Raw genomic sequence first — 24,013 nt, 5'->3', positions numbered from 1 at the left:
ACAGCTGACAGGAATGAAAACATCATCATCTGCATTTGCCAGAAATGTAACAAATGAACAGTTCCCAGATTTGGACTAGACTACCAAAGATGCAGTTGCCAAAGATGTATTCCAACTAGAGGTGAAGTGCAGCTGTATTAGTACTTGTACAAATAGACCTGCCAGATATCGGTGCAAGTGCATGAAGGCAGAGTTAAAGTGCACACGTCTGTGCAAGTGCACATGCAATTTCTAAGACTGACCACTGACTGTTTTTGTTCTGTTCTCTGTCATAGTTATTGTAGAGTGGAGTATTGGAATAAATGTTAGCCCTATGGTCTTCTGTTTGCTTTTTGAATGCAGGGAAAAATGATGCTCCCCATATTATTATTTATTATTATTATTGTACTTTCTTCCAGATATAAAGTTTTGAATAAAGTTGTGAATAAAATTATGGCTTGATTGGAACAAAAAGCTGGTACTCATGTTCCTAAATTCATACACTCAAAGTTGCAAGTTGGGTGCTAAATATCACATAACTTAGGCTATATGCTGCCATATTTGTGTATATGTATCATATTAGTATCTGTGTGTTTCAGGGATATTCTGAACAAATCAAGTTAAGTGATAACCCAGGCTTTGTTTACAATAACTTGTAACAATAAATTATGTTTCATTGCAACTTTGAGGGCATTTCCATCCTTTATCTTAAAAAAGCCCGAATTTAGCTGTCCATTGGCTAAAAGTTCGTTTTTTACACAGTGTGTCTTTAATCTGGTAACCAAATACTTAGCTCACCGGTTTCTCCTCTTCATGCTGAATCCATACATAGCTCATATGTTAAATTTGGTTTAACTAATCAAAAGTTATAGCAGTTTATTTTGTTATCTGTGTGTTTGACACTCGAACTCAAATTGTTCTATAGACCCAAAACTTCAACTTGGAAGTGAAAACCAAACTTTAACACCAATTTGAAATGACTGACCCTATTACGACCCCACTATAATCTTGGTTCCTTGTGTGCTGCACCTAGGCTGCCATCCCCAGTGTGTCTACTTTTTTGTGGTGGGTATACTGTATATTTACCTCCGCCAGGAGGTTATGTGATCGCCCAAATTTGTGTCTGTGTTCGTCACGCTGCTATTACATGGCCTGCCACAGGGTGCGCAAGGACCACTGAGGAGGAGCCCTGAGCAGCACCACTTACTAACTGGCGTACCTTCACGCAGCCACCTTCACGCAGCCACACCGGGGCAGAGCATTGAAGTGAAATGCATTACCGCAGTCAAAATCGCTATCAAAAAGCAGCCTTAGCTACAGCCTCGCAGATCGTTTAAGTTCACAATGCTGTCACAAAACATTCATATAAAATGAAGCTCAAAGAAAGGCGCGCGCGAATTGCGTTAATTTGCTGCTTCCCCAATCCCCGCGCACTGAAGCCATCAGCACTACAAACATTCCATAGACTAGTTCCTAGACTTCATAACGAATGAACGCTGGAGATGCGGCGAACAGTGATTTTCAATACGAAATAGAGAGCAGGCCCGGGTGCCGATCAACTGCCCACAGCGCCAAGACCAGCTCGCAATAACCCTCATGAACGGATTCCCATAGGCTATTCACAGGTAGGAGGAACTTCTCCAACAAGTGTAGTGTCGGGGTAGGCAATGAATCCGCTAGCTGCGACCAGTCGAGTCGACATGTCTCTCGCTAAGCAATTGCGTTTGTACCACAACGTTGGTGTCACGATATTGAAACAGCTAGAAATGATAGAAGTGGATTTACCTCTCAAAAGTTTGTTTAGCCTTACGAAATAGCCCAAAACAATAACTGACACTCCACAACCATCCATGCACTGCCACTGGATAATGGATTCCCTATCGCAGTGTACTGCGAATCTAACACATGGGACGTGACGTATGCACGAATCCAATCGAAGCACTTTCTACTCACGCCGCATGGCTGAGAGGCTGTCAGTCATCCCCAGGGCCCGCCCTTAGGGCATAAATAGCTGGGTATGACGCAGCCTCTGCCTAGAGATGGGATTTATGGCTCTTTTTCGGGATCCGGATCTTAGTGGCTCGTTCCTTTCAAAGAGCCGTTAAAAAAACTGGCTCTTTTGGCTCTTTTTAAAATTATTTATTCAGTGTTAAGAATGTAATATTTTGACTCCTCCTCAAGGTAATGTTGTCCAAACAACAACTGATTATTCTCCTGCTTCTAAAGACCGTTTTTGCCTCTCTTTGAGGCAAACAATTGTGTTTTTTCCCAAATTTAATTACTCTGGTCGAGGTCACATGCTTAAAATGAATGAAAAATGAACGAAATAACGGTCGAGTGGCTCCCCCAGCTGTGATCCGGTTCCCATCGTTCACTTCAGGGAGCCGTTCAAAAGAACCGGCTCGTTCATGAACGACACACCTCTACCTCTGCCTCTTTCAATACTTCGATTGAAGTGATCCGTCAAGCAACTTACTTACAACTTATCTCAGATTCGAGTTTCGACCGTGTGCTTTTACTCTTTCAAGCCGGTGAGTGGATTTTCTCTGGTCACAGGCTTTGGGTGCCACGAGTTGGAATTTTTCCTTGTATTTGGCTTACTTAGCTTCTAGCTTGCAAGTTTGCTAGTTCTGTTAGCTCTGCTTGCTCGTTGTTGCTACGTTAGCTAACTGGAGCATTCACTCGGTTGTTCTTTAGAATTCGTACCGATTGTGAGTGTTAATTGTTTCTCTTGTGCGTCTAGGATGTCGAGGGTGCTGTACCCAGAGTGCCCGCACAGCAGGGACAAAGGGGACCGGCACCGATGTTGTATCGTTTGTCTCGGCAGAGAACACGCCGAGGCGGCGCTGTCGGTCGGTTCTACCTGCGAATATTGTGCGGAAATGACACTCGCTAAAATTACTAAGCCACAGTCAACCCTGCTCCCACCTTGCTATCTGGCGGGAGTTCACGCCACGAGGCAGCAGGGGAGCTAGCTGGACCTGTCCCACATGCAAGCGTGAGGTCTCACCACGAGGCGATGGAGTTACCGCGTGGATTCCACGACCTGCCCCTGCCAGAGCTGGTATTTGGGCAGGAGTCAGAGGAACAGCCAGAGGACTTCATGGATGCAGATGGGTATTATGGTGAATATGAGGAGGAGGTGGCCGAAGAGTCCCGGGCATCCTCTCCCCTGGTAGGTTCTAGGACACTGGGTCTGCAGCTGCACGAGGTGGCTACCAGAGCAGCTAGTAAACTCGGCCTCCCTCTCCCCCCAGCACAGAGATGTCGTTGCTGGATGGGGAATACTACGCTGGGCCCGAGACACCGGCGCCCTGCCCGATCCCGTTTTTCCTGAAGTGCACAGGGAGCTAACCAAGACCTGGAGCAACCCCTATTCGGCCCGTGCCCCAGTCCCAGGTTTTGCTGCCTACATGCATATGGACCAGGCCAAGGAGTGTGGCTATCTCTCCTTCCCACCGGTGGAAGATACGGTGGCGAGTTACTTGTCGCCCTCTTCACCTGCATTGCGCCTGGGCCGCAAACCTCTCCTGCGCTTGTTCAACTTTCTGGACGACTGCCTACTTTGCTGCCACTCACAAGAGTTAGCGGCACAGCAGGCCAGTCTTGTGCAGGCACACCTAGGCCAATTGGGCTTTGTGATAAACAGGAAGAAGTGTGTTCTCAAACCAAGTCAGACTTCACAGTTCCTAGGCATGACACTGAATTCTGTGACTATGACAGCTCACCTCTCTCAGGAGAGAGCAGCCGCAATCAAGGCCTGTGTGGCCCAATTCAGAATAGGCCGATGGGTGTCATCTCACCTCTGCCAGAAGCTGCTGGGAATGATGGCAGCAGCCGCAGTCTCCCTGCCAATGGGGCTACTGCGCATGCAGCCTTTTTCAAATGTGGTACCTGTCTCTGAAGCTCAACCCCTCCAAAGACAAATACCGCAAAATAGTAGTGAACTCGAAGTGCAGAAAGGCCCTCACAATATGGAGATCCTCCCAATTTCTCAGTGCGGGAGCGTCTCTAGGCATAGTGACGCACCGTGTGGTAATTACGACCGACGCGTCAACAACTGGTTGGGGGGCGGTCTGCAACGGGAGATTGGTGAACGGTCGTTGGTCTGCAGCCCAGGCCGAAGCCCATATAAATGTGTTGGAGCTGCAGACAGTGTTTCTAGCCCTACGGTACTTTTTGTCAGTGGTGAAAGGCCATCATGTTCTGGTGAGGACCGACAACACCACGGCCATGGCATACATAAATCGCCAGGGGGGCGTGCGCTCCCTGGCTTTACACCGGTTGGCGAACAGTTTACTGCTATGGGCAGCAGATCACTTGTTGTCTCTTAGAGCAGTTCATATTCCAGGTCACCTCAACTGTGGAGCAGACCTCCTCTCAAGGGGCAACCCGCAGGCAGCAGACTGGCGCCGCCATCCCCTGGTATGGCGGCGGTTCTACAAAGCCGAAGTGGACTTGTTTGCCACGAGACAGAACACACACTGTCAGCTTTGGTTCTCTCTGGGGGGGAGACGACCCACCTCTGGGGGTGGACGCACTGGCACATCCGTGGCCGGACGGACGTCTTTATGCGTTTCCTTCAGTGCCTCTAATTCCTCAAGGGCTGAGCAGAGTCATGGAGGAGAGGAGAGAACTGTTGTTAATAGCCCCCCTGTGGCCGAACCGGCCATGGGTCGCAGAGCTGAACAGGATGTCAGTACAGCCACCGTGGGAGCTGCCTTTACGGAGGGACCTGCTGTCACAGGCGGGGGATCCATATGGCATCCCCGGCCGGAGCTGTGGCAACTCAGGGCCTGGCACCTGAAAGGGGAAGGCTGTTAGCATCAGGACTATCTGAGGCAGTAGTCAATACTATTCAGAGTGCCAGGGCCCCGTCAACTCGCTCTCTCTATACGCTGAAATGGCGTTTATTTGAGCAGTGGTGTATCTCACGGGGTCATGACCCTATCAACTGTGCTGTAGGTGTCATATTAGATTTTTTGCAGCACATGTTTGATGACGGTAAGGCTGCCTCTACACTAAAGGTGTATGTGGCAGCTATCTCTGCTTGTCATGTGGGCATAGGTGGTGCGACACCTGGTAACCACCCTCTGGTGTCAAGATTTAAGGCTGGGGTGAGACGGCTCAGGGCCCCTCACAAACAGCTGGTGCCCTCATGGGATCTGTTAGTAGTGTTACGTGCTCTTACTGAGCCTCCCTTTGAGCCCCTGAGTGAGGTGGACATGAAGCTTGTTTCTCTAAAAACTGCTTTCTTGCTGGCCCTGGTGTCAGCAAAACGCATAGGTGATATTCGAGCTCTCTCAGTGAGCTCGACTTGTATGCAGTTCTCCGGTGCGGGTGACAAGGTCATTATGCGTCCAAATGCTGCATACACGCCCAAGGTAGTATCTACTCCTTTCCGTGATCAAGTCATTGAGTTAGTCAGCTTCTCACCTCCTCCCTTTGCATCAGCAGAGGAGGAGCAGTTGAACAAACTGTGTCTCCGTTGCTATGTGGAGCGCACTAGGTCTTTCAGGCAGTCTGATCAGTTATTTGTGTGTTTTGGCACTCAGCCTAAGGGTAAGCCTCTGTCAAAACCAAACCTATCACGCTGGATAGTGGAAACCACTGAGCTGCCTTACAGGAGCTATCCCTGCCCTGGAAGCTCCAGAGGGACTGCGCGCTCATTCGACTCGGAGTCTCTTCTTCTTGGGCCCTACTGAAGGGTGTCTCCATAGAAGAGATATGTAGAGCAGCCAGTTGGAATTCTCATCACACATTCATTCGTTATTACATGTTAGATGTGAGTGAGCCTAGCTTTCTGCAGGGTGTTCTGGGAGCAGGGAACCTGTGATTACCCAGATTTACAACTCTGGAAGTGTAACAAATGCATAACATGTTGGTCTATTATGTGCTTAATCACCACATATGATCCCTGCATTTGCCCCTATTAATAATAAGCCCATAAGATGGGTGTTTAGGCCTCCACTGTAATTCACGCGTGATGGGATACGGTCCCATGTGTTAGATCGCAGTCCACTGCGATAGGGAACGTCTGGGTCACGACTGTGACCACGGTTCCCTTAGCAGGGACCAGATCTAACACTGCGTGGCGAGGCCGAGGCTGCGTCATACCCAGCTATTTATGCCCTAAGGACGGGCCCTGGGGATGACTGACAGCCTCTCAGCCATTCGGCGTGAGTAGAAAGTGCTTCGATTGTATCCGTGCATACGTCACGTCCCATGTGTTAGATCTGGTCCCTGCTAAGGGAACCGTGGTCACAGTCGTGACCCAGACGATTCTTGCACATTTCATTCTGATTCATTAATTAAGTGAACGGCTCAAAGTAGTATGGACCGCTGCACTACTGTAGAATATGTAGGCCTACTACGGGTGTTGGCCAATGAAAATTGTGCTTTTTAATTTTTATTTTGTTTTAGATGGTAGCCTAATGAAAGGCATGCTGCCAATCATCAACAATGTGACTAATATGTAGCAATGAGCTTCAAGGCTTAAAGGGGTATGCCACTATTTTGGGGCTTAATACAGTTAAAATCGTTGGCTGGGGTTTATAAAGGTGGTAAAGTGTCTTATTTTTCATGTAAGCCGTTGTCTTGCTTTAAGACAGGTTAAAAGAGGGAATATGTCGCTAAGCTAGTGAAAGTCAATGTATCCGTGTAGCATGCTACAATGCTACACGGATACATTGACTTTCACTAGCTTAGCGACATATTCCCTGTTTTAACTTGTCTTAAAGCAAGACAACGCTTAACATGAAAAATAAGACACTTTACCACCTTTATAAACCCCAGTCAACGATTTTAACTGTATTGAGCCCCAAAATAGTGGCATACCCCTTTAAGTGCATTTGCAATTCACAGAAGGCATACAGCATGAACAATCACTTTGCCAATAAAACAATCAAAGGTGAACTAAACAGACCACAGCTAGAGGTAGGGCTGCACAATTAATCGAAAAATAATCAAAATCGTGATAAAATAGTGAAATCGAACTCATGATTTTAATCGTGATTTAATCGTGGCAATAGTGACCTACTTTTTAGAGCGTCCTTGAAGCCAGAACATACTGACAGGCTGGTGTTTCTGGCCAGAAATCTGTCCACTTAAGTTTCATGCTATTGCCTTTACATAATTATTACAATTCATTTTATTTTGCTCATCCCGTATGTAATTCATTCTTGGTTATACTTCATCTTGTTATAATTTTCAAAAAAATCTGCAAAAATCAATAATCGTGATTAATAATCGTGATTATGATTTTGACCAAAATAATCGTGATTATGATTTTTTCCATAATCGTGCAGCCCTAGCCAGAGGACATGGAAATGATAAAAGAGACAGATAGAACTATAATTTGGTTACGACTTGACGGTTCAATTACCTGAACACAAATGCTATGTAGCCTATAGGCCTAAATGCATGAAACCACATCATGACTCTACACCTATGTCCAAAACGAACTGAACTTCCTTGGCGGAGGTCTGCGTTCTCTGAATGCATTTCTAGTTGAGCATGTTTTGTGTTGGGTATACTGTACATTTTTGTGCTATTCTAAATATTAAATCAATCAATTTTGGGTGGGTATACTGAAATCCCTGACATTTTCAGGAGTACTGCGTACCTGCTCTACGTACACTACACCACTGCCCTAACCGTTACCAACCATTTGGAATATTGTCAATCGCTTAGCTCTGGAAAGGCGTGGGTGTGTTCAAAACAGCTCGAACCTGATTGGAGAATTCACGTGCCTTTTTTTTAATCAGTACTACTTCAACAAAGATACTGGATAAGAGCAAGATAACGCAAAACACGCCCACTCAATGCAAAACCGTGTGCTCAAGTTGGGTCTCCTAAGGGGGCGTTGTCCCCTCCTTCTTCTTCTCTTTTTGAGGTGTTTGCTCAAGACGTGCGCTACCGCCATCTACAGTGCTAAGGGGACTTGATTTATTCTCAACCTCAGGACTCCGAAGGTCTCCTAACCGAAGGTCTCCTAAAGGGGCGTTCACCCGACATAAAGTGGATACCGGAAAATAAATAAAATGACGCTTCTTGTTAGATCCACCTTCTTTGACTTCAACCACTGACTTGTATATACCCCGCCCCGCGATTCTGATTGGACAGGCTGTGAAATATCTGATTCCTTCGGGCTCGTCTAAGATTTCCAGACCCAAGTGTGAGCTCACGAAGTTAACGAAGATGCATGGAGCACAAAGGGTCTGCGTGAGAGCCAGGCTACCACTGCCCATCCCTGAAAACTAATTGTAAACAGTATTGTTTGTTGGATTTGTTTCTATTCTTTCTTAATTCTATCTTTATTCCTTTCCTTTTTCTTTTTGATGAACATCCAGGTGATTTGCCTTGTCATTATTGGAGGAAGATGCTAATTGGAGCATCACCATTGTGTGACATATTGGTCTAAATCTCTAAGTGTTGAATTGAACAAGAATGTTGTTTGTTATGATTTATGAATCGAACATAGGCTGCTTTTTATAAAAAGAAAGAAATTGTAAAACAGCACAAAGGAAAATGACCAAAGGTCCACACAGAGAAGTCAATGCTGCTGAATATCTTTATTGGGTCTTGTTACAATAGACACTGCTAGGGCTACAAGACATTGCTGTATTCACTCTAAGTGCACATAACAGACTGAGACAGTGAGTGATAGGAGCTGCTGCAACATGGAGGCCCTGGCCTGTTGACTATGCACACACACATGCACACACATAATAATAATAATAATAATAATGATACTTTTGTTTTATATAGCGCCTTTCAAAACACACAAGGACGCTTCACAGAGTGTTGTGTTAGCAGCCTGAACCTCTGCACTCCCTCTGTACGACGATTGGAACAGTACTGCAGGGACATTTGCACATTTTCTTCCCATAATCAGCGGGCCAAACGCCCCGGCGCTTGGTGCGTACCAGGTACGCCTCATCTGTGTGTGGGAGAGAAGAGAAGAGAGAATCACATTGGGGCACTTAACACATCAGCTGAATGATACCTATCAATTTTCACCTACCCTGAATCTGAGGGTATTCTCACACCTAGTCCCCTTTAGATGAATTAAACTCAGTCATCTTTAAGTGGACCAAAAAGCAAAGCAGTAGCAAACTGACTCAGTTCTGTTTTTGTTCATATAGTGGGTGTATTACAAACTTTCTTTCTGGTCCTTTCTGGTCCTCTTAAGTGAACCACATCAATAAAGGTCTCAATACGGTTCACGTCTGAGGGGTGTGGGTACACTTTAGAGAGTTCACATATGCACAGTAAATGCTGAGTCAAAGGTCTGAGTTAGCTTGAATGACTGAAAGGGACCAGGTCAGAAAACATCCTAAGGACATTTTCATACCAGTACCCTTTAAGTGAACCAAACTCAGCCCTCTTTAAGTGGACCGAAAAGGGTCTCAGTATGGTTCACTTCCGAGGGGCCTGGGTACACTTTGAAGCGTTTGCATATGCAAGGAAATACTTATAGGTCTGAGTTTGCTTAAATGACTGAAAGGGACTAGGTGTGAAAACACCCCTAACAAAATAACCAAGATCGTAAGCCAAAATACCTCACAGTATGAAGAAATATGGAGAAATAAATGAAAATCCAATTTGGATGTGTAAGATCGTCACCTGGTTGCTCCATGTTGTTGAGCTGGGAGAGCATGAGGCCATCATCATCCTGCATCTCCCCCATAAGCTCTCCTACCAGGAGGAAGAGCTGTGGACATAACACAGAGTAGAGTAGAGTAGAGTAGAGTAGCATAGAATAGAATAGAATAGAATGGAATAGAATAGAATAGAATAGAATAGAATAGAATAGAATAGAATAGAGTAGAGTAGAGTAGAATGCAGTTTTATTTTCTGTGCACACATACAATCAGACATGAACATGAAAAAGGACAGTAAAGTAGGCCTATCTAACTTCTCAGCTCAAGGTGTATGTGATCTCATCACTAATAGTAGATGAACTGTAGCTCAGATTTTACATTTTAGTCCTGATAAAAAGTGAACAAGACCGGCAGCATATACTACACATCATATGGATTTGGACATACATTTTTCAAGGAAATTCATCAGGATATGTCCTGTCCCAGAGTAAGAGGGAATGCAGTGTGAGAGTGCAGCAAGCAAAGCATGGATTTGTTTCAGAGCAGTAAAACCGCACCCAGCACACATCAACTGCCAGAGAGTAGCACCATCATTGAGAATTACGCTCAACCTCCTAAATCTCGAATTGACACTGTATAGTATGTTGTGGCTACCATTTTTATGCTTATTCAGTTGTTTCTGTTTCTTAATCAATACTGGAAGACAGGAATCATTTGTAATGTCCTAATATTAGAGTTGTATAACATTCATCAGACTCACCGCGAGGACTAGGAACAGTTTGCGTGACATGATTATCTGTTAGAGGAGAGAAGAAAAGCAATGCCTGAGCAAGATGTGGAAAATTAAGAACAAGGGCATGCATGAAACAACTTACTCCTTATTTTGAATTCACCAGTCCCTGTGAACTTTCAAACACAATTTTGAAAAACTGGGGCCCCGTCTATGTGCACCACTGTGTGCCCTATGAGACCCTCTGTGTGGGGTCATGAATCACTTTACATTTGCCTATGGAGATATGCTCACTGGAGCCTACGTATAGCAATGAACTGTTAACGAGTTAGCAAAAACACAAGATACCATTACGCATACAGACCATTATACATTGTTGACTACAAACGCTTACCTTCAGGATCAAATAAGTTACTTGAGTCTACGTACTTAAGCCCGCTTGGTAGTAACATGAAATTGTAGGTATTGGTACCTCCTAGCTACTCACCTCAGCTCCAAGGCCAGTTGCAGGAGACTGCTGGTGAGGAGGAGTGACAGGCGGCTTTTTATGCAGGCTGTGTGTCAGCCACATGGCCATACATGGCATGGCCAGGTCACCTCATCATCATCATCACGGTTGAGACACCTCTGACTTACGCAACGGAGGTGTGGAAACAATCTTCCTGATAACCCTTAGAGCTAAACTGGTGCTATGATGGTGATGATGGTGAGGATGACGACGACGATTATGATTACGAAAATAATGAGAATAATGAATGGAATAATGGGTAAATCAACTTAAACCGTTGAAAACCTTTATTGCTCCGATGGGAATTTGTCTTGTGCTTTTTGCCTTGTGTCATACAATAAACACTTGGACATACAGACAAATACAACAGTACACAAGGACAAGTCTAAAAACCATAGCCTACTATAGCCAGAGTAGACTAAAAAATAAATACTGGCAATAATAAAAATTAAAAATTAAAATACATTCAATGAAATTAATACATGTATTATATTAAAGTTAATCTGTCAAGACTGATCTTATTTAGGCTAAAATTTGGATGCTTTTAGGAACAAATTATCTTAACCCTGTGTTTGTCTTTAAAAGGGTAACCTGTATCTGAGTCCTGACGGAGGTGAGGTGGGGATTCACATAGGCTATTCTTGTTTGTTCTCAATTAGTTTTGCTAACATACATGAGATAACAAGGACACTTCAAAACATACACGACAAACTGTGTTCTGTATGTGATTCTGCCCTTAACAGAAAGTAATCTCATGGTGCCAAAACTAAACGAGAACGTAACCCTCCTGTTACCCTCAAATTGTGGAACATCCGTGATCCTTGGGGTCAATTTGACCCCAACCACTTAAATGTCTACAAAATCAGTAGAAAACAACACTTTGGCGCATGTTTATGTCTCGGATATGTATTATTGCTCTGTTGGTGACATATATAAAGTCTTTTAAATATATTCTAGCACCCCATACATAGCCCACACACCAAAAAAACGTAATCTATGACTAGGCGAAAAATGAGATAGAATAGCAATAAAATGTCATTAGTTGGTCTAAAAACAGATGGACACACATTATTGAAAATTTAGTGACTCCATATACTCCCTAAAATTTGATTATCAAGGATAGTATCTATCTATTACCAAATGGGTTTATTTGACCCTAAAAGAAATAGACATATTCCCAAACATTCAGAAGGTTTTTTAAGTCCAACATTCATGTTCTTTGAATGTGTGAGAGTTTTGGGAACATCATAGAAAATCATTGTTTTCTACATTATTTCCACGCTTGAATTACCGTGCACATAAGGAAGAAAAGGTTTTCATGTGCTCCTTGTAGACATAGTACATGTTCATGGTAGTGGGGTAATGTTTTAAGGTACAGGGCTAGCAACATGTATATTTATTTGTATTCACTATGTATGCCCACTGGAGAACTTGTGGTATGGACGTCAATGTGTATGTCCTTCACAAAAGTTACAGCTGTTGCTGTTCCTGCCTTCTCTATGTCAGGTAACACCAGTTTATAACCAATGCTGCAGAAAACTCTGTCAATATGGAACACCATACTGAACAGAGAAGAAGAATATCACCATTTTATCTCTCAACATAGCAACCAACCTTGTGATCACATCCATCTAAAGAAGTACAATGGCTTGTCACCATCAGAACAGTCCATTTCAATCTTTGGATCACAATCATAAAGCTTCTCTTCAAATATACCATCACTTATAATGATGTATGCTGGGCACAGTGCCATGATGGTGCTATACTACAAGGTTCAGTTGGTGGATTTTGTCAAAATGTTAATGCTGTAGTGGCCACCACTGCCCAAAATGTTGCCGTGAATTAGTTTCAGGCCTCCCCCATATTTGTTTATTTGTTTATTTGTTGGATGATCCCCATTAACTGTGGCAATGCCACAGCTATTCTTCCTGGGGTCCTTTTCTTCAATAAAATCAGTTCATAGTGTTAAAAATTACATCTGAAGATCATACAGAAAACAATACAATGACATATTACAATAGGCTATAAGCAAAATAATACAGCCTGCTAATAAATATAAATATATCAATATAAACATCTACCCTTTTTAAAAATAACTCTTTCCTAAAAATATCTTGACTTGTTTTTTAAAACTAGCTTTAGAACTAATTTGTGTGATAAAGGTTGGCATACTGTTCCATGCAGTGATCGCTCTGTATCCCACTGTTCTTTGTAGGGCATTGGTATTTGCACAGGGTACTACAAACGTCCCTGTCGTTGCAGACCTTGTATTATAAATGTGTGAGTTAGACGTTTTACAGAATCTGCTATATTGTTTCAGAGGGGTTTTATTATTTAATATTGCCATAGCATTGGTAATTTTAGTTATCAGGGCCAAAACAAAAGCAAAATGTTCAGGGGAAACATGGCTGAATAGCTTATTTGCATGTATTTCACATTATCTAAACATATTTGACCATTTATGTTTTATACACTTGAAACACTTAGGAAAAACATTTTTGTTGAAATTTCACTTTTTTCACATTTATCCATCTATTTAGGAAAAGTCGTCAAAGATGAGGCAGAAAAATATGTACTTCGTGTATTTTTCAGGTGTTAAACATTTAATGGGGTCAAATAGACCCCAAGGACAACAGGAGAATATGTGAACATAAGTGCGCAATAAGAAACAGAGATGGGGGGATGGAGGGCATAGCGATGCAAGAAGTGACAGGGATAGGGATAGGTTACTTCTTCAACGGGAATGGGCTTGGGTACACGACCAACTTGGCACAATGCTGCAAAAATTGACTTTTTTATATTAATTGCTTTTTTGTGATGTATTTCTGGTTTTGTTTCACAAATAAGAAAAATGAAAACATAAAAACAAAAAAAAGTTTCATGTCAAATAGTTTCATGTAACAATGTCTATGGTTGAAAAGCGGTGGGTGGCTTGGGGCTTTGATTAATGAGTGCGCCTGCTGGGTGAAATGTTTGCCTGACACCGAAGAAGGTTAAGACCAAAACATCTGACGGGTAATAAAATACACGACTTTGAGTGCTGTCTTTTTCTCTTTATTTTGTATATTAAGGAATGAGCACCCAGTTACTTTTTACTTTGGTTGGGTTGAGCGTGTTACACCCCTTAGTTTGGCAGTAAATTTTATAAATTTTGAAATGTTCTTCCTTGTGCTGTTTTAACTTATTCTGATGGTTATTCCAATTCACTGGTCCTGTCCCAACTTATTTGATACATATTGCAGTTATCAAGTTAGAAATTAGTACATGTCCCACATTTTTTTTCTAGATTTTAACAGTTAATTTGTTGTTTTTTCACTATTTTCCATCTAATAAATGTTTTTAGTTTTTTTACATGATATTAGATGACCCAACTTCATCAGAGTTTGGGTTTGTATGTTGTGTTGTTGAGTTGTGTGTTTGTGCAAAAATACGTAATTATCTGGAGTAGGCCTACACAAGGGCCACTTTAGTCACAGTGCAGCGGTAGGGCTGGCTGCTCGCCTTCAGCCTCGGTTCACGTAAAATATCTGTAGTCTATTACGTATTCTTACACTAAACTAAAATAACCTTTCTTGCATGCCAAAAATGGCCTTCCAACGCCAATTAATTTTTTTGAAGTAGAGTGCCATCTTAAGCAAATTTGTTTATCTTGGTCTCTTCAGACCACACGACATGGTTCCAGTGATCCATGTCCTTGGTCTGTTCATCTCTCTTCAGACCAAGATAAACACATTTTCTTTTAGATGGTGTCAAGCATGTGTTGTGGTAAACAAGTGAATTTTACAACAAAACATTTATTCTCTCGATAGTCAAGCATGGCACTGGGACTGACATGGTTTGGGGATGCATGAATGTTGTCAACATTGGAAATCTGAATTACACCTAAAAGAAACATGCATGTCAACATGCACTGTGACTACTGAAGCAGATAATGATGACCCTCCATACCTGTAGGATTGCATTCAAATCTCACACCAATCTATTTAAGCCAGGTGCAGACTCAACATGTAAAAGTTCAATGTAAAGACAGGTTGAAACGCACACAGATGACCTCACCTCCCTTTTAATCCCTTTTCATTTTGAGACGATTAGAGCCAACACGGCACCTTCCCTACCAGATGTTAATCTGGGGTGTACTCACTTTTGTGGGCAATGTTCAAACATTAATATATGCTGTTAAAAGGTCACTAATCATTATGTCAAAGTGAAAGAATAAAAATGTAAGGGGTGTACTCACTTACATGACATACTGTACATGTACTGTATGTGCTATGCATAATAGGTCAAAGCCCCTCCAACACTACAGGTAGGCTACTCATTGCTGTATTGCCCTTAGAAGCGGTATCCTTAATCAATGCCCCACAAACGCTTTATAACACCCCCTACAGAAACACTACCTTAAAAAAAGGATTTTTAACTTTTTTCATTAAAATCAGTGTGCCTTGGATGTTTAAGACTATCACCTTTAACAAGGAGCCTGCTTTTTGGGCCTTCACATTTTTGGGGATAGTCAAAAGTGAAGTAACTGATGTTTCTCAATTCCCTGTTTCTCAGGTGAACAAACTGGAGCCGGATTCACAGCCGGATTTCTTTCTTTTTTTTCAATGGATGATGTTTAAATGAATGTACAGATTTGTATACAACTTTTAACTGTGTGTGATTTTATTGTTGGACCCAAGGAAGAATAGCTGGGTCTGCGCCCAACTAATGGGGATCCTAATACACTAAACTAAACTAAATGAAGCTTTCTTAAGAAAAAGTAAGTTCTAAAAAGTGCACCGTGTAATATATCAGTTCATTTACAGAATTCATGCTTCCCATTCACAAATACAGTATGAGCTTTTTCATGAATACTTGCCACCACCATCAAATTCTAAGTATTCATTATAACTGGTACTTTTCATACATGAAAAGGTGGATCTTCTCCATGTCCACCATTTTGAATTTCCAGAAATATACATTTTTAGCTGCAAAACTTATACGTAACTATACTTTGGTCATACTAGTAAATATTAGTTTATTATTTGATAACTAATATCAGTTTCAATAAGCAGCATATACAATACATTCTCTGGCAAACATCCACACAGTGCTCCTTTAAAACCCCTTAGCGCAGCACTATGGCTCTCTGTAATGCCATAGCAATGTTGTTATGATGTAGTTAAGCATTTTCAGCAAGTGAACAGGGTCGCCGGCAACCCCAGCTGCAGTAAGAGGCTACGAGGTTTTTTTTCCCTTAACATTTGTCTTAAGCCAAAAATGTAAAACATCCACTTTTGTCATATGAGTCATAGGTCTGAGTACGCTTACAGGTAAATGGCTGAAAGAGACCATGTGTGAAAATGCCCTATGACCTTCAGTGCTTGAGAAAAGAGGAAGAATGGGGCAGTGAGGAAAAGTTGTTTTTATTGATAGTGATCGTATCTTGCAACGTATCTCGCGTATGTCGAATCTCGCAACAAGTAGATAGATGCACATCTTTAATAAGATATGACAGGGTTCTCTTGGGACCTGTGCTGTGGTAATCTTCTCAAGGGAGTCTCCTGTGCCTATTTTTCACAGCTTTAACATGGCTATGACTATGGTATGAGTTTTCTGTAATACCACACAGGTCATTGGGGTATTCTCAACTGACTGCCATTACAACATGTGTTGTTTGCCATATAGCATACCGGTATGAGTTGTCCTACGTCGACTGTCATTATGTTGTCCATTGATTGGGTTTTCAATCAGTGATCTGCAACCCACTGTGGTCCGTGGCAGTATTACTGGCGGTCAGTAGCTTGCTATTCCGTTTAACAACAAAACATATTTTAAAGTTCTTAGTCTGAATGGTGGTCCCTGGGCCAGAACCAATTGAAAATAGTTCATCTGTAGCCTACATTACATGTTCATATTGTTGAACATTACAAGTTCTCGCTGGAATTTTTGCATATATGCTTGTACACATATTAAATAACATGATTTTTTGCCTTCAAATTTCCATTATCCATCTTTGTTGATTTCGTTCTTGAATCTATTTCAGTGTCAAATATGGTTATGTGAGATCTTGGATAATATCTTCAATTTTATTACTTTTGAGAGTGTGTAGAATGCTCATTCAATAAAGCCACTGTATGTATTTTGTGTTAATTGAATGTGATGGAAACATGGTTAGGCACAGTAATTGCAGTTCTTACAACATTTGAATTCTTCACCTATTTCAACACCTTACATGTATTGATGTTTTACACCAAAGATGTAAATAGAAAAATGTCTTTTGGCCCCTATTGATAAAGTGGTTGAACTAAATACCTCAGAGATACTGAAGTCTATGAGGGATGACACCAAAAGATGGACTGTGTTACCTATGTCTCTCTGGGCCAGAGCTGAAATTATTAAAATGAATCTCTTACCAAGATTGACTTTTATAATCTCGTCCATCCCACTTAAATTCCCCACAAGCTGGTTTAAGGAGGTAAATAAAATACTGCATGGATTCCTATGGAACTATAAAAAACCGAGGATTAGCCAGAAAAAACTGAATGAACCACGGTCTAGGGGTGGAATAGCATTACCTGACATCTACCAGTACTATATTGCATTTAATTCACGTTATCCTCTGCAATGGGGCTATAATACTGAGAGAAAAATTGGAAGCTGGGACTGGCTGGAAGAAAAGATAATCTCAGAACATTGTAAAGAGTTGACATTAAGCAAACTATGGTATAACCCAAAGACGCGACTAAATAACCCAATACTCAAGTTCTCATGCGAAATTGTGTCAGTAATACAAAAAGGCTTGTCTTTTTCTGGATATTCACTGCCATCCTGCCCACTGTGGCGAAACTTCTTGTTTGAAGCGGGCAGGGCAACACTTAAAGATAACCAATGGCAGCAACATGGTGTAAACCAGGTGGGGCAAGTAATACAGAATGGGAAAATGGTGGCTTTTAATGACTTGAAAGCAGAATTTGGGTTGACTGATGTACATTTTCTAACTTATAATAGATTTTATTCCATATTTAAATCATTGATGTCAAGGGGTATACAACTGGGAACACACAATGACCTGGAGAACAAGCTAATTACAGCCATAAAAGGAAAAGGCACTGTGTCAAAGATTTATAAACTACTATAAACCATGTGCAAATTTACCAGTAGAAGGTCACTGGGAACGTGAAATGGGATTGCCCATCTCCGAGTCACAATGGAATGCAGCTCTTAGAAATAGCACAACTAGTTCAAAATGTGTCAGATACAAATTGATCCAGTTAAAAACAATTCACAGAGCTTACATTACCCCAGAAACATTGAATAAAATGGACCCTTCTGTGTCCAATAAGTGCTGGCATGGTTGTGGCTCGGTAGGGACATTGACTCACATGTTGTGGAATTGTCCTGCTGTTAAGCAATTTTGGCAGGACATCATTAACAAGTTGAATTCTGTATTTAATATATGTATTACCCCTTGCCCAATTGCATGCTTGCTTGGAAATGAAATAGAGGGAGTGCAAGCAAGGAAAATACAACATGTACTCTGTTTCTGGTGGCAAAGTGGACAATCCTCATGAATTGGAAAGTACGCAAGAACAACTGCTTCAACATGGACCAATGGCAAAACGAATTTATGGATACCCTAACCATGGAACAGGCTGCCCTATCTTTAAAGCCAACAGAGAGGCCTGGTGGCACACAGGGACCCTTGGACTTTATAAGAACACAAATCTGAACTGAACTCTGAACACTGCAGCCCCCCCCCCCCCTCCCCCTTCCTTTTGTCTCGTGTATGTGAAGGTATTTGTATATGTCTGTGTTGTATGATTGTGAGAAAAAGTAATACAAATTTCAATATCTATAAAAAAAAAAAGAAAATTGTCTTTTGATTTAGGGTGTGTGTGTGTGTGTGTGTGTGTGTGTGTGTGTGTGTGTGTGTGTGTGTGTGTGTGTGTGTGTGTGTGTGTGTGTGTGTGTGTGTGTGTGTGTGTGTGTGTGTGTGTGTGTGTGTGTGTGTGTGCGTGCAAGCGTGCGTGCGTGTGTGTGTGTGTGTGTGTGTGTGTGTGTGTGTGTGTGTGTGTGTGTGTGTGTGTGTGTGTGCGTGTGCGTGTGTGTGTGCCTGTAAAAACCCTCCTTTCGATTAAGATACACCCCTTTATGTTCACACCCACTCCAGGCCAGTTTTGATATAAGCACCTTGACTACAGTTTATTGACCTGTGCACATCTGTCTTAAGATTCTAGTCAGAAGTAAGTAGATCTGATCAACTCATATGTAGTTCTGTAACCTTCTGAAACCTTACTCATAATGCAGTTGTTTATAGTGTAAATTATATGTAGGTGCTATAACTTTATTTTTTTTCTCCCCAGGAACAAGGACCCAAACAATGGCACGCAAGATGTTTCTGATTCTCACTGTGAGTACCTGCCACAGTCATGTGACATGTCTGTCTTTTTGAAGTGTAAAGGAAGAAAGGAGTCGCACACTGGAGCTGAATGCAAAAACTGTATTAAACAAAGCTGAAAAAAGTAAATAAAATCGACAGACAGGGGGCAAACGGTTCGGGTCTGGCCCATCAGTATTCCCAGTTTGATGCCCAGTTTGACTCCTTTCTTCATTTTCATTATACTGCTCTTGTAATTACGCACCGAGCGATACGCACAGGATAAGACATTGGCGCGGACGCCACCCCACCATTACTGTCTTTTTGAAGTGTAATGTATGCAGCCGTCCACCGTACATCCCAAAGGACACATCCATACGGTACCAAAGACAGAGTGTACGCTGAGCAGTGAGGGGTTGTTTCAGAATGAAACCTGTCTTGGTCTAGCATTTGCTCTTGAAAGTTTGCAAGTTTGAATCCTGAGAGGTACCATTGAGCTGAGGTATGATTGAGAAAGGCCCCTAAACTCACATTGCTCCAGGGACAGTAACTGATACCATGAAACTACTATAAGTCACTGTGGATGAATGTCATATGAATGTGCAGTCCAGTTTCAAGACTAACGACTGTCATCTCTGCAGCTCCTGCTGTTGGTGGGAGAGTTGACTGCACGGGCTATAGACCAGGAGGGAGCTGCCATGGTTGAGGTCTACAGCGGCCAAGCAGGTACAGAACACTTCACAAATCTGTTTTTTTTTTTCATTGGAAATGCGTGAGCCTGCTCACACTAGTCAGTAGAATGTCTCTGAAGCGATTCTGATTGCAAGTGGTTATCCAAGATGTATTTAATTCATGCTACTACCTGTAATGTGCTCAAGTATGGATGATACTTTTGGGAATGATTATTTTCTATTGTTATTGTTATTAGTAGTTGTAGTAGCAGCAGCAGTAGTACATAGTAGTAGTAGTAGTGGTAGTAGTAGTAGTAGTAGCAGCTGTTGTAGACAGGGGTGCCGCTAGTGGGGGGAAGGTGTTACAGATTCTAAGGGCCCCAGCACTGACTTAAGGGGCCCAAAAGGTGGTCCTTAAATTAACGGGGCCCAAAATTCGAATCTTTCATGGGGCGCAAAATTTCTGGCGGTGCCCCTGGTAGTAGTCGTCTCATCATTTAATTCAAATGTTTGTCCTCTTTGTTACCTGCAGATGGGGTGCCATTCAATGACGAGGTGCTCCGTGACAAACGCTTCATTGGCAGCCTGATCGGTGGGGCGGTCAGGGGGGTGGCCAAACTTGGAAAATTCATTCACCGCAAGGTTCAGGAGAGGCGCAGGGGATAAGATATGTGGCAGCAGGGGCTTCTGCCACATCAGTTCCAAATGGAAGAGGCAGTCTCACTCTCCACTCCTTTCCCACAGCAGCGAATGTGATGAAGATAAATAAAGATGAGTTATGGCATGTTCATCCCTGTGTTAGTCTCATTTTTTTGGCGCATTTTCTGTTGAAATGGATAATTTGATAATATGCAGAATAAGTGGTATTGAGTTGCCTAACAGCAAGAAAACATTTATATAGCCTGGCGGGGATATTCAGAATTCTGAAACCCTGTAGGCATTTTTGGGGAAAATTTGTTTTTGGAAAACACCTCATGCTCATGAAAGTCAGAATCATTCCTGAATGAATGAGCCAGGATCGCCGGGTGGGATTTTCTTTATCAGATTGCCGGCATTATAGCTCTTGTTCCTCCTATTGTTCTCAGTTGCATCATGCTTCGAGTTCAATGAGTGGCTGAAGTGACATGTCAGTAAAGATGAGGACAGATTGTTTATCCATGCAACAATTATTGATAAGGAGCATCATTCGAAAACATGCCGGTTGTGGGGGATACCCAGATGAAGATAAAGACAAAACATACCAGTCAGGTTAACAATTTAAAAGGGGCAGCTGGAGGAGGTATGCTGATATGTACACACGTGTGAAGTGTGGCAGAGCCACGCATTCATGATTTTGTGAAGAGGAAGAGGTGGAGCAGCTGTGGCTAGTTAGGGAGGTGGCCTTGAGCAAGGCACCAAACCCCACATTGCTCCAGGGTCTGTAGCCAATATCCTGTAAATAACTAACTCAATTTGGATAAAATAATCAGCCAAGTGTGATCTAAAAGTTAAAAAATGCTAACGCGAAGTGGTCAGTCTCTCCCTTTATCGTATTAGTTAAAAAATAAATAAAAAAAACAGTTGCTGCAACAGAAGATCTGCATCCTTGTATTACTTCTATAGAGGATAATGTCTTCACTGCATGTAATTGGACTCTTTACGTATCCTTGCAGTGTGATGATCTTGCCTCTAGAGGGCAGTGCAGTGCAGCGTGATAATCGTGCCTGTATTGCTCCACATAGCCACCAGAGGTAGCCCTTGGCGTCCATTGTGATCACCCTACTATTGAATGTGTGTTGAATATATTTTTTGACGTTACAGTATTTATTCAACCTTAATGTAAACTCTGTTGAATTGTGCTTTTATCCTTCCAGCATAAGGTAATTGATTACAAAAAATCATGCTTCACTGCTGAAGAAGAAAAAGCAATTTATGTAAAAAATGACAGTATTTATACATATTAAATCTGATTCATGTATCTTGACACAGATCATTTAAAATTCACCTTGCGATTCACCCTGGGTCTGGTGCATATCATGCATATCTACACAAAGCAAAGCCAACAGAACAAACAAATGCTTAAATACTGTAAACCCCGTCCGTCCTTCTACTGTATGTGAACTATGCTGTGTTTTACGTACTTGTGTGTTGCCCATTTTGCATTGGTTTTTAAATGTTTAATATAAATAAGATTGACTTGACTTGCCACTGTCAACTCACAGCCACTCTCAACTCTTGATTTAAAGCATAACTCCTACATAACACAACACAACACAACGCAAACTAACATATCATAGCATAACATAACATAACATAGAATAACATAACATTACAGCACAACACAACACAACCCAACACAACACAACACATAACATAACATAGCATAACATAACATAGCATAACATAACATTACATAACATAACATAACATAACATAACATAACATAACATAACATAACATAGCATAACATAACATAACATAACATACTATGACAACACAACGACCTGATATAACATAACATAACAACAGAACATAACATGCAGGAATTTTATAGGCTTACATAAGTGCTGCATTCAACGTGCATTAAATCAGTGCATCTTCAGTTCAATAACGTTGGTAATATGACTCCTGCAGACCTGTACAGCATAAACCCTGACAAGTGTTCAACACTGTGGACATTCAATACATGGTGGTTTGTACAGTAACCCTCAGCGAGACCTCTATTAAACACTGCAGTGTTTTTGCTAGAGTATCTAATAGCCTAACATAATTCTCAAACCTCATAGTAGGCTATCTAATATAACTCAAAAAATAATGCTATAATTCTGAAAACATCCTCTGGTCAACAGTGACGTGTTTTAGCAGTGTCAGAGAGTCCTCAGTTCAACACTGTTGCAATTGCAGAGAGCTATAATCCTCAGTGAGTCTTCAATTCAACACTGCTGTGAATCTAATAATCCTGACTTCAACACCGCTGTGTTTGTGAAACACTACAGGTATAATTCTGTTTTCGCACTGTCAGTGAGTCTTCCGTTCAAGACGGCTATATAGCAGAGCGCTATAGTTACTAATCGTCAGTAGTCTTTAATTCAACACTGCTGTGTTTTACTGGTGCACCATCCTCAAACAGTCCTTAGTGAGGCTCATCCACATTGACATAGTCCTCTTCCTCGGACTGTCCATGTGACTCATCCATACTCTCATAGTCGTCAAGGTCCTTCCCCATACGTTCATAGTCGTCAAGTTCATTACCCATACGTTCGTAGTCCTCAAGGTCATTACCCATACGCTCGTAATTCTCAAGGTCATTACCCATACGTTCGTAGTCTTCAAGATCCTTACTCTCATAGTTTGTAAGTTCCATCTCCATATGCTCGTAATTCGGCCTTTCTCCCAAGGTCTCTGTGTTCACGTAGTCTTCCTCGTCTTCATCCAGCCCAAGACTCTCTGTGTTGATATAGTCCTCCTCTTCCTCTTCATCTTCGTCACCTTTGTGGTCTGTGCTCCTCCTCTTCCCCTCGCCCAGGGTCTCTGTGTTGATGTAGTCCTCCTCTTCCTCCAAGCTCTTCTTTCTCCTTCCCCCAAGCGTCTCGCTGTTGATATAATCATCTCCGTCATTGTCGTCGTCTACTGACTCGTAGTCTCTGTCGTCATCCTCCACAGGCTCACGGCTCCTCACTGCACCTGTATACAACAGACAGAAAGACAGACAGGTAGGTAGGTAGACAGACAGACAGAGAAAGGCAGGCAGACAGCCAGGCGGGCGGACAAGTAGACAAAGGCAGGCAGACAAAGTGCCATGCAGACTGGAGAAAAACAGAGGGCTCAGCATGACCACAAATAGAAAAAGGCAGTCAGACAGATAAAGGACAGGCAAGGAGAAACAGACAGACAGACAGGCATACAGACTGACAGGCATACCCAAATAGACAGACAGGCAGACAGACAAAGCAGTGTGTCTGTTCATTTTCCACATTATTTTCTGTAGATGACAAAAATGTCTTTCTCAAAATCTTCCCATTCTGTGTTCATTAAATGATTAATCTTTCTTCAGTGCAACAAATTGATTTTTGTACTACATACAACTATATTTTGGAGGGCTATAGCTGTCATAAGAGCGACTTTCGAAGTCAATTGATCAATTGCAAGAGAGGTTATTTAGCTGTTGTCCAACAACATAGA

The 24,013-nt window shown here is 42.1% G+C and overlaps 1 protein-coding gene and 1 long non-coding RNA gene across 2 annotated transcripts in view; both read right to left on the bottom strand.

Moving 5' to 3' along the window:
• Positions 1 to 9,608: 9,608 nt before the first annotated feature.
• LOC134440822 (uncharacterized) lies at positions 9,609 to 10,871 on the bottom strand. The gene is made up of 3 exons (XR_010033036.1): positions 10,802 to 10,871; positions 10,345 to 10,380; positions 9,609 to 9,694 (listed from the first exon to the last, which is right to left on the bottom strand). It is a non-coding gene; the product is annotated as an uncharacterized LOC134440822 (long non-coding RNA).
• Positions 10,872 to 22,703: 11,832 nt separating this feature from the next.
• Positions 22,704 to 24,013, bottom strand: part of LOC134441067 (uncharacterized) — an 8,887-nt gene continuing 7,577 nt past the window's right edge. Inside the window, exon 7 of the mRNA XM_063191260.1 lies at positions 22,704 to 23,515. Coding sequence (XP_063047330.1) covers positions 22,965 to 23,515 — 551 coding nt within the window. The 3' untranslated portion in view covers positions 22,704 to 22,964. The remainder of the gene's footprint in view (positions 23,516 to 24,013) is intronic.

This window comes from Engraulis encrasicolus, chromosome 24, assembly GCF_034702125.1.
Source record: "Engraulis encrasicolus isolate BLACKSEA-1 chromosome 24, IST_EnEncr_1.0, whole genome shotgun sequence".
NCBI lineage: Eukaryota > Metazoa > Chordata > Actinopteri > Clupeiformes > Engraulidae > Engraulis > Engraulis encrasicolus.
Note: the sequence above shows the minus strand (reverse complement) of the source record. Positions and strands in the feature narration are given on the sequence as shown.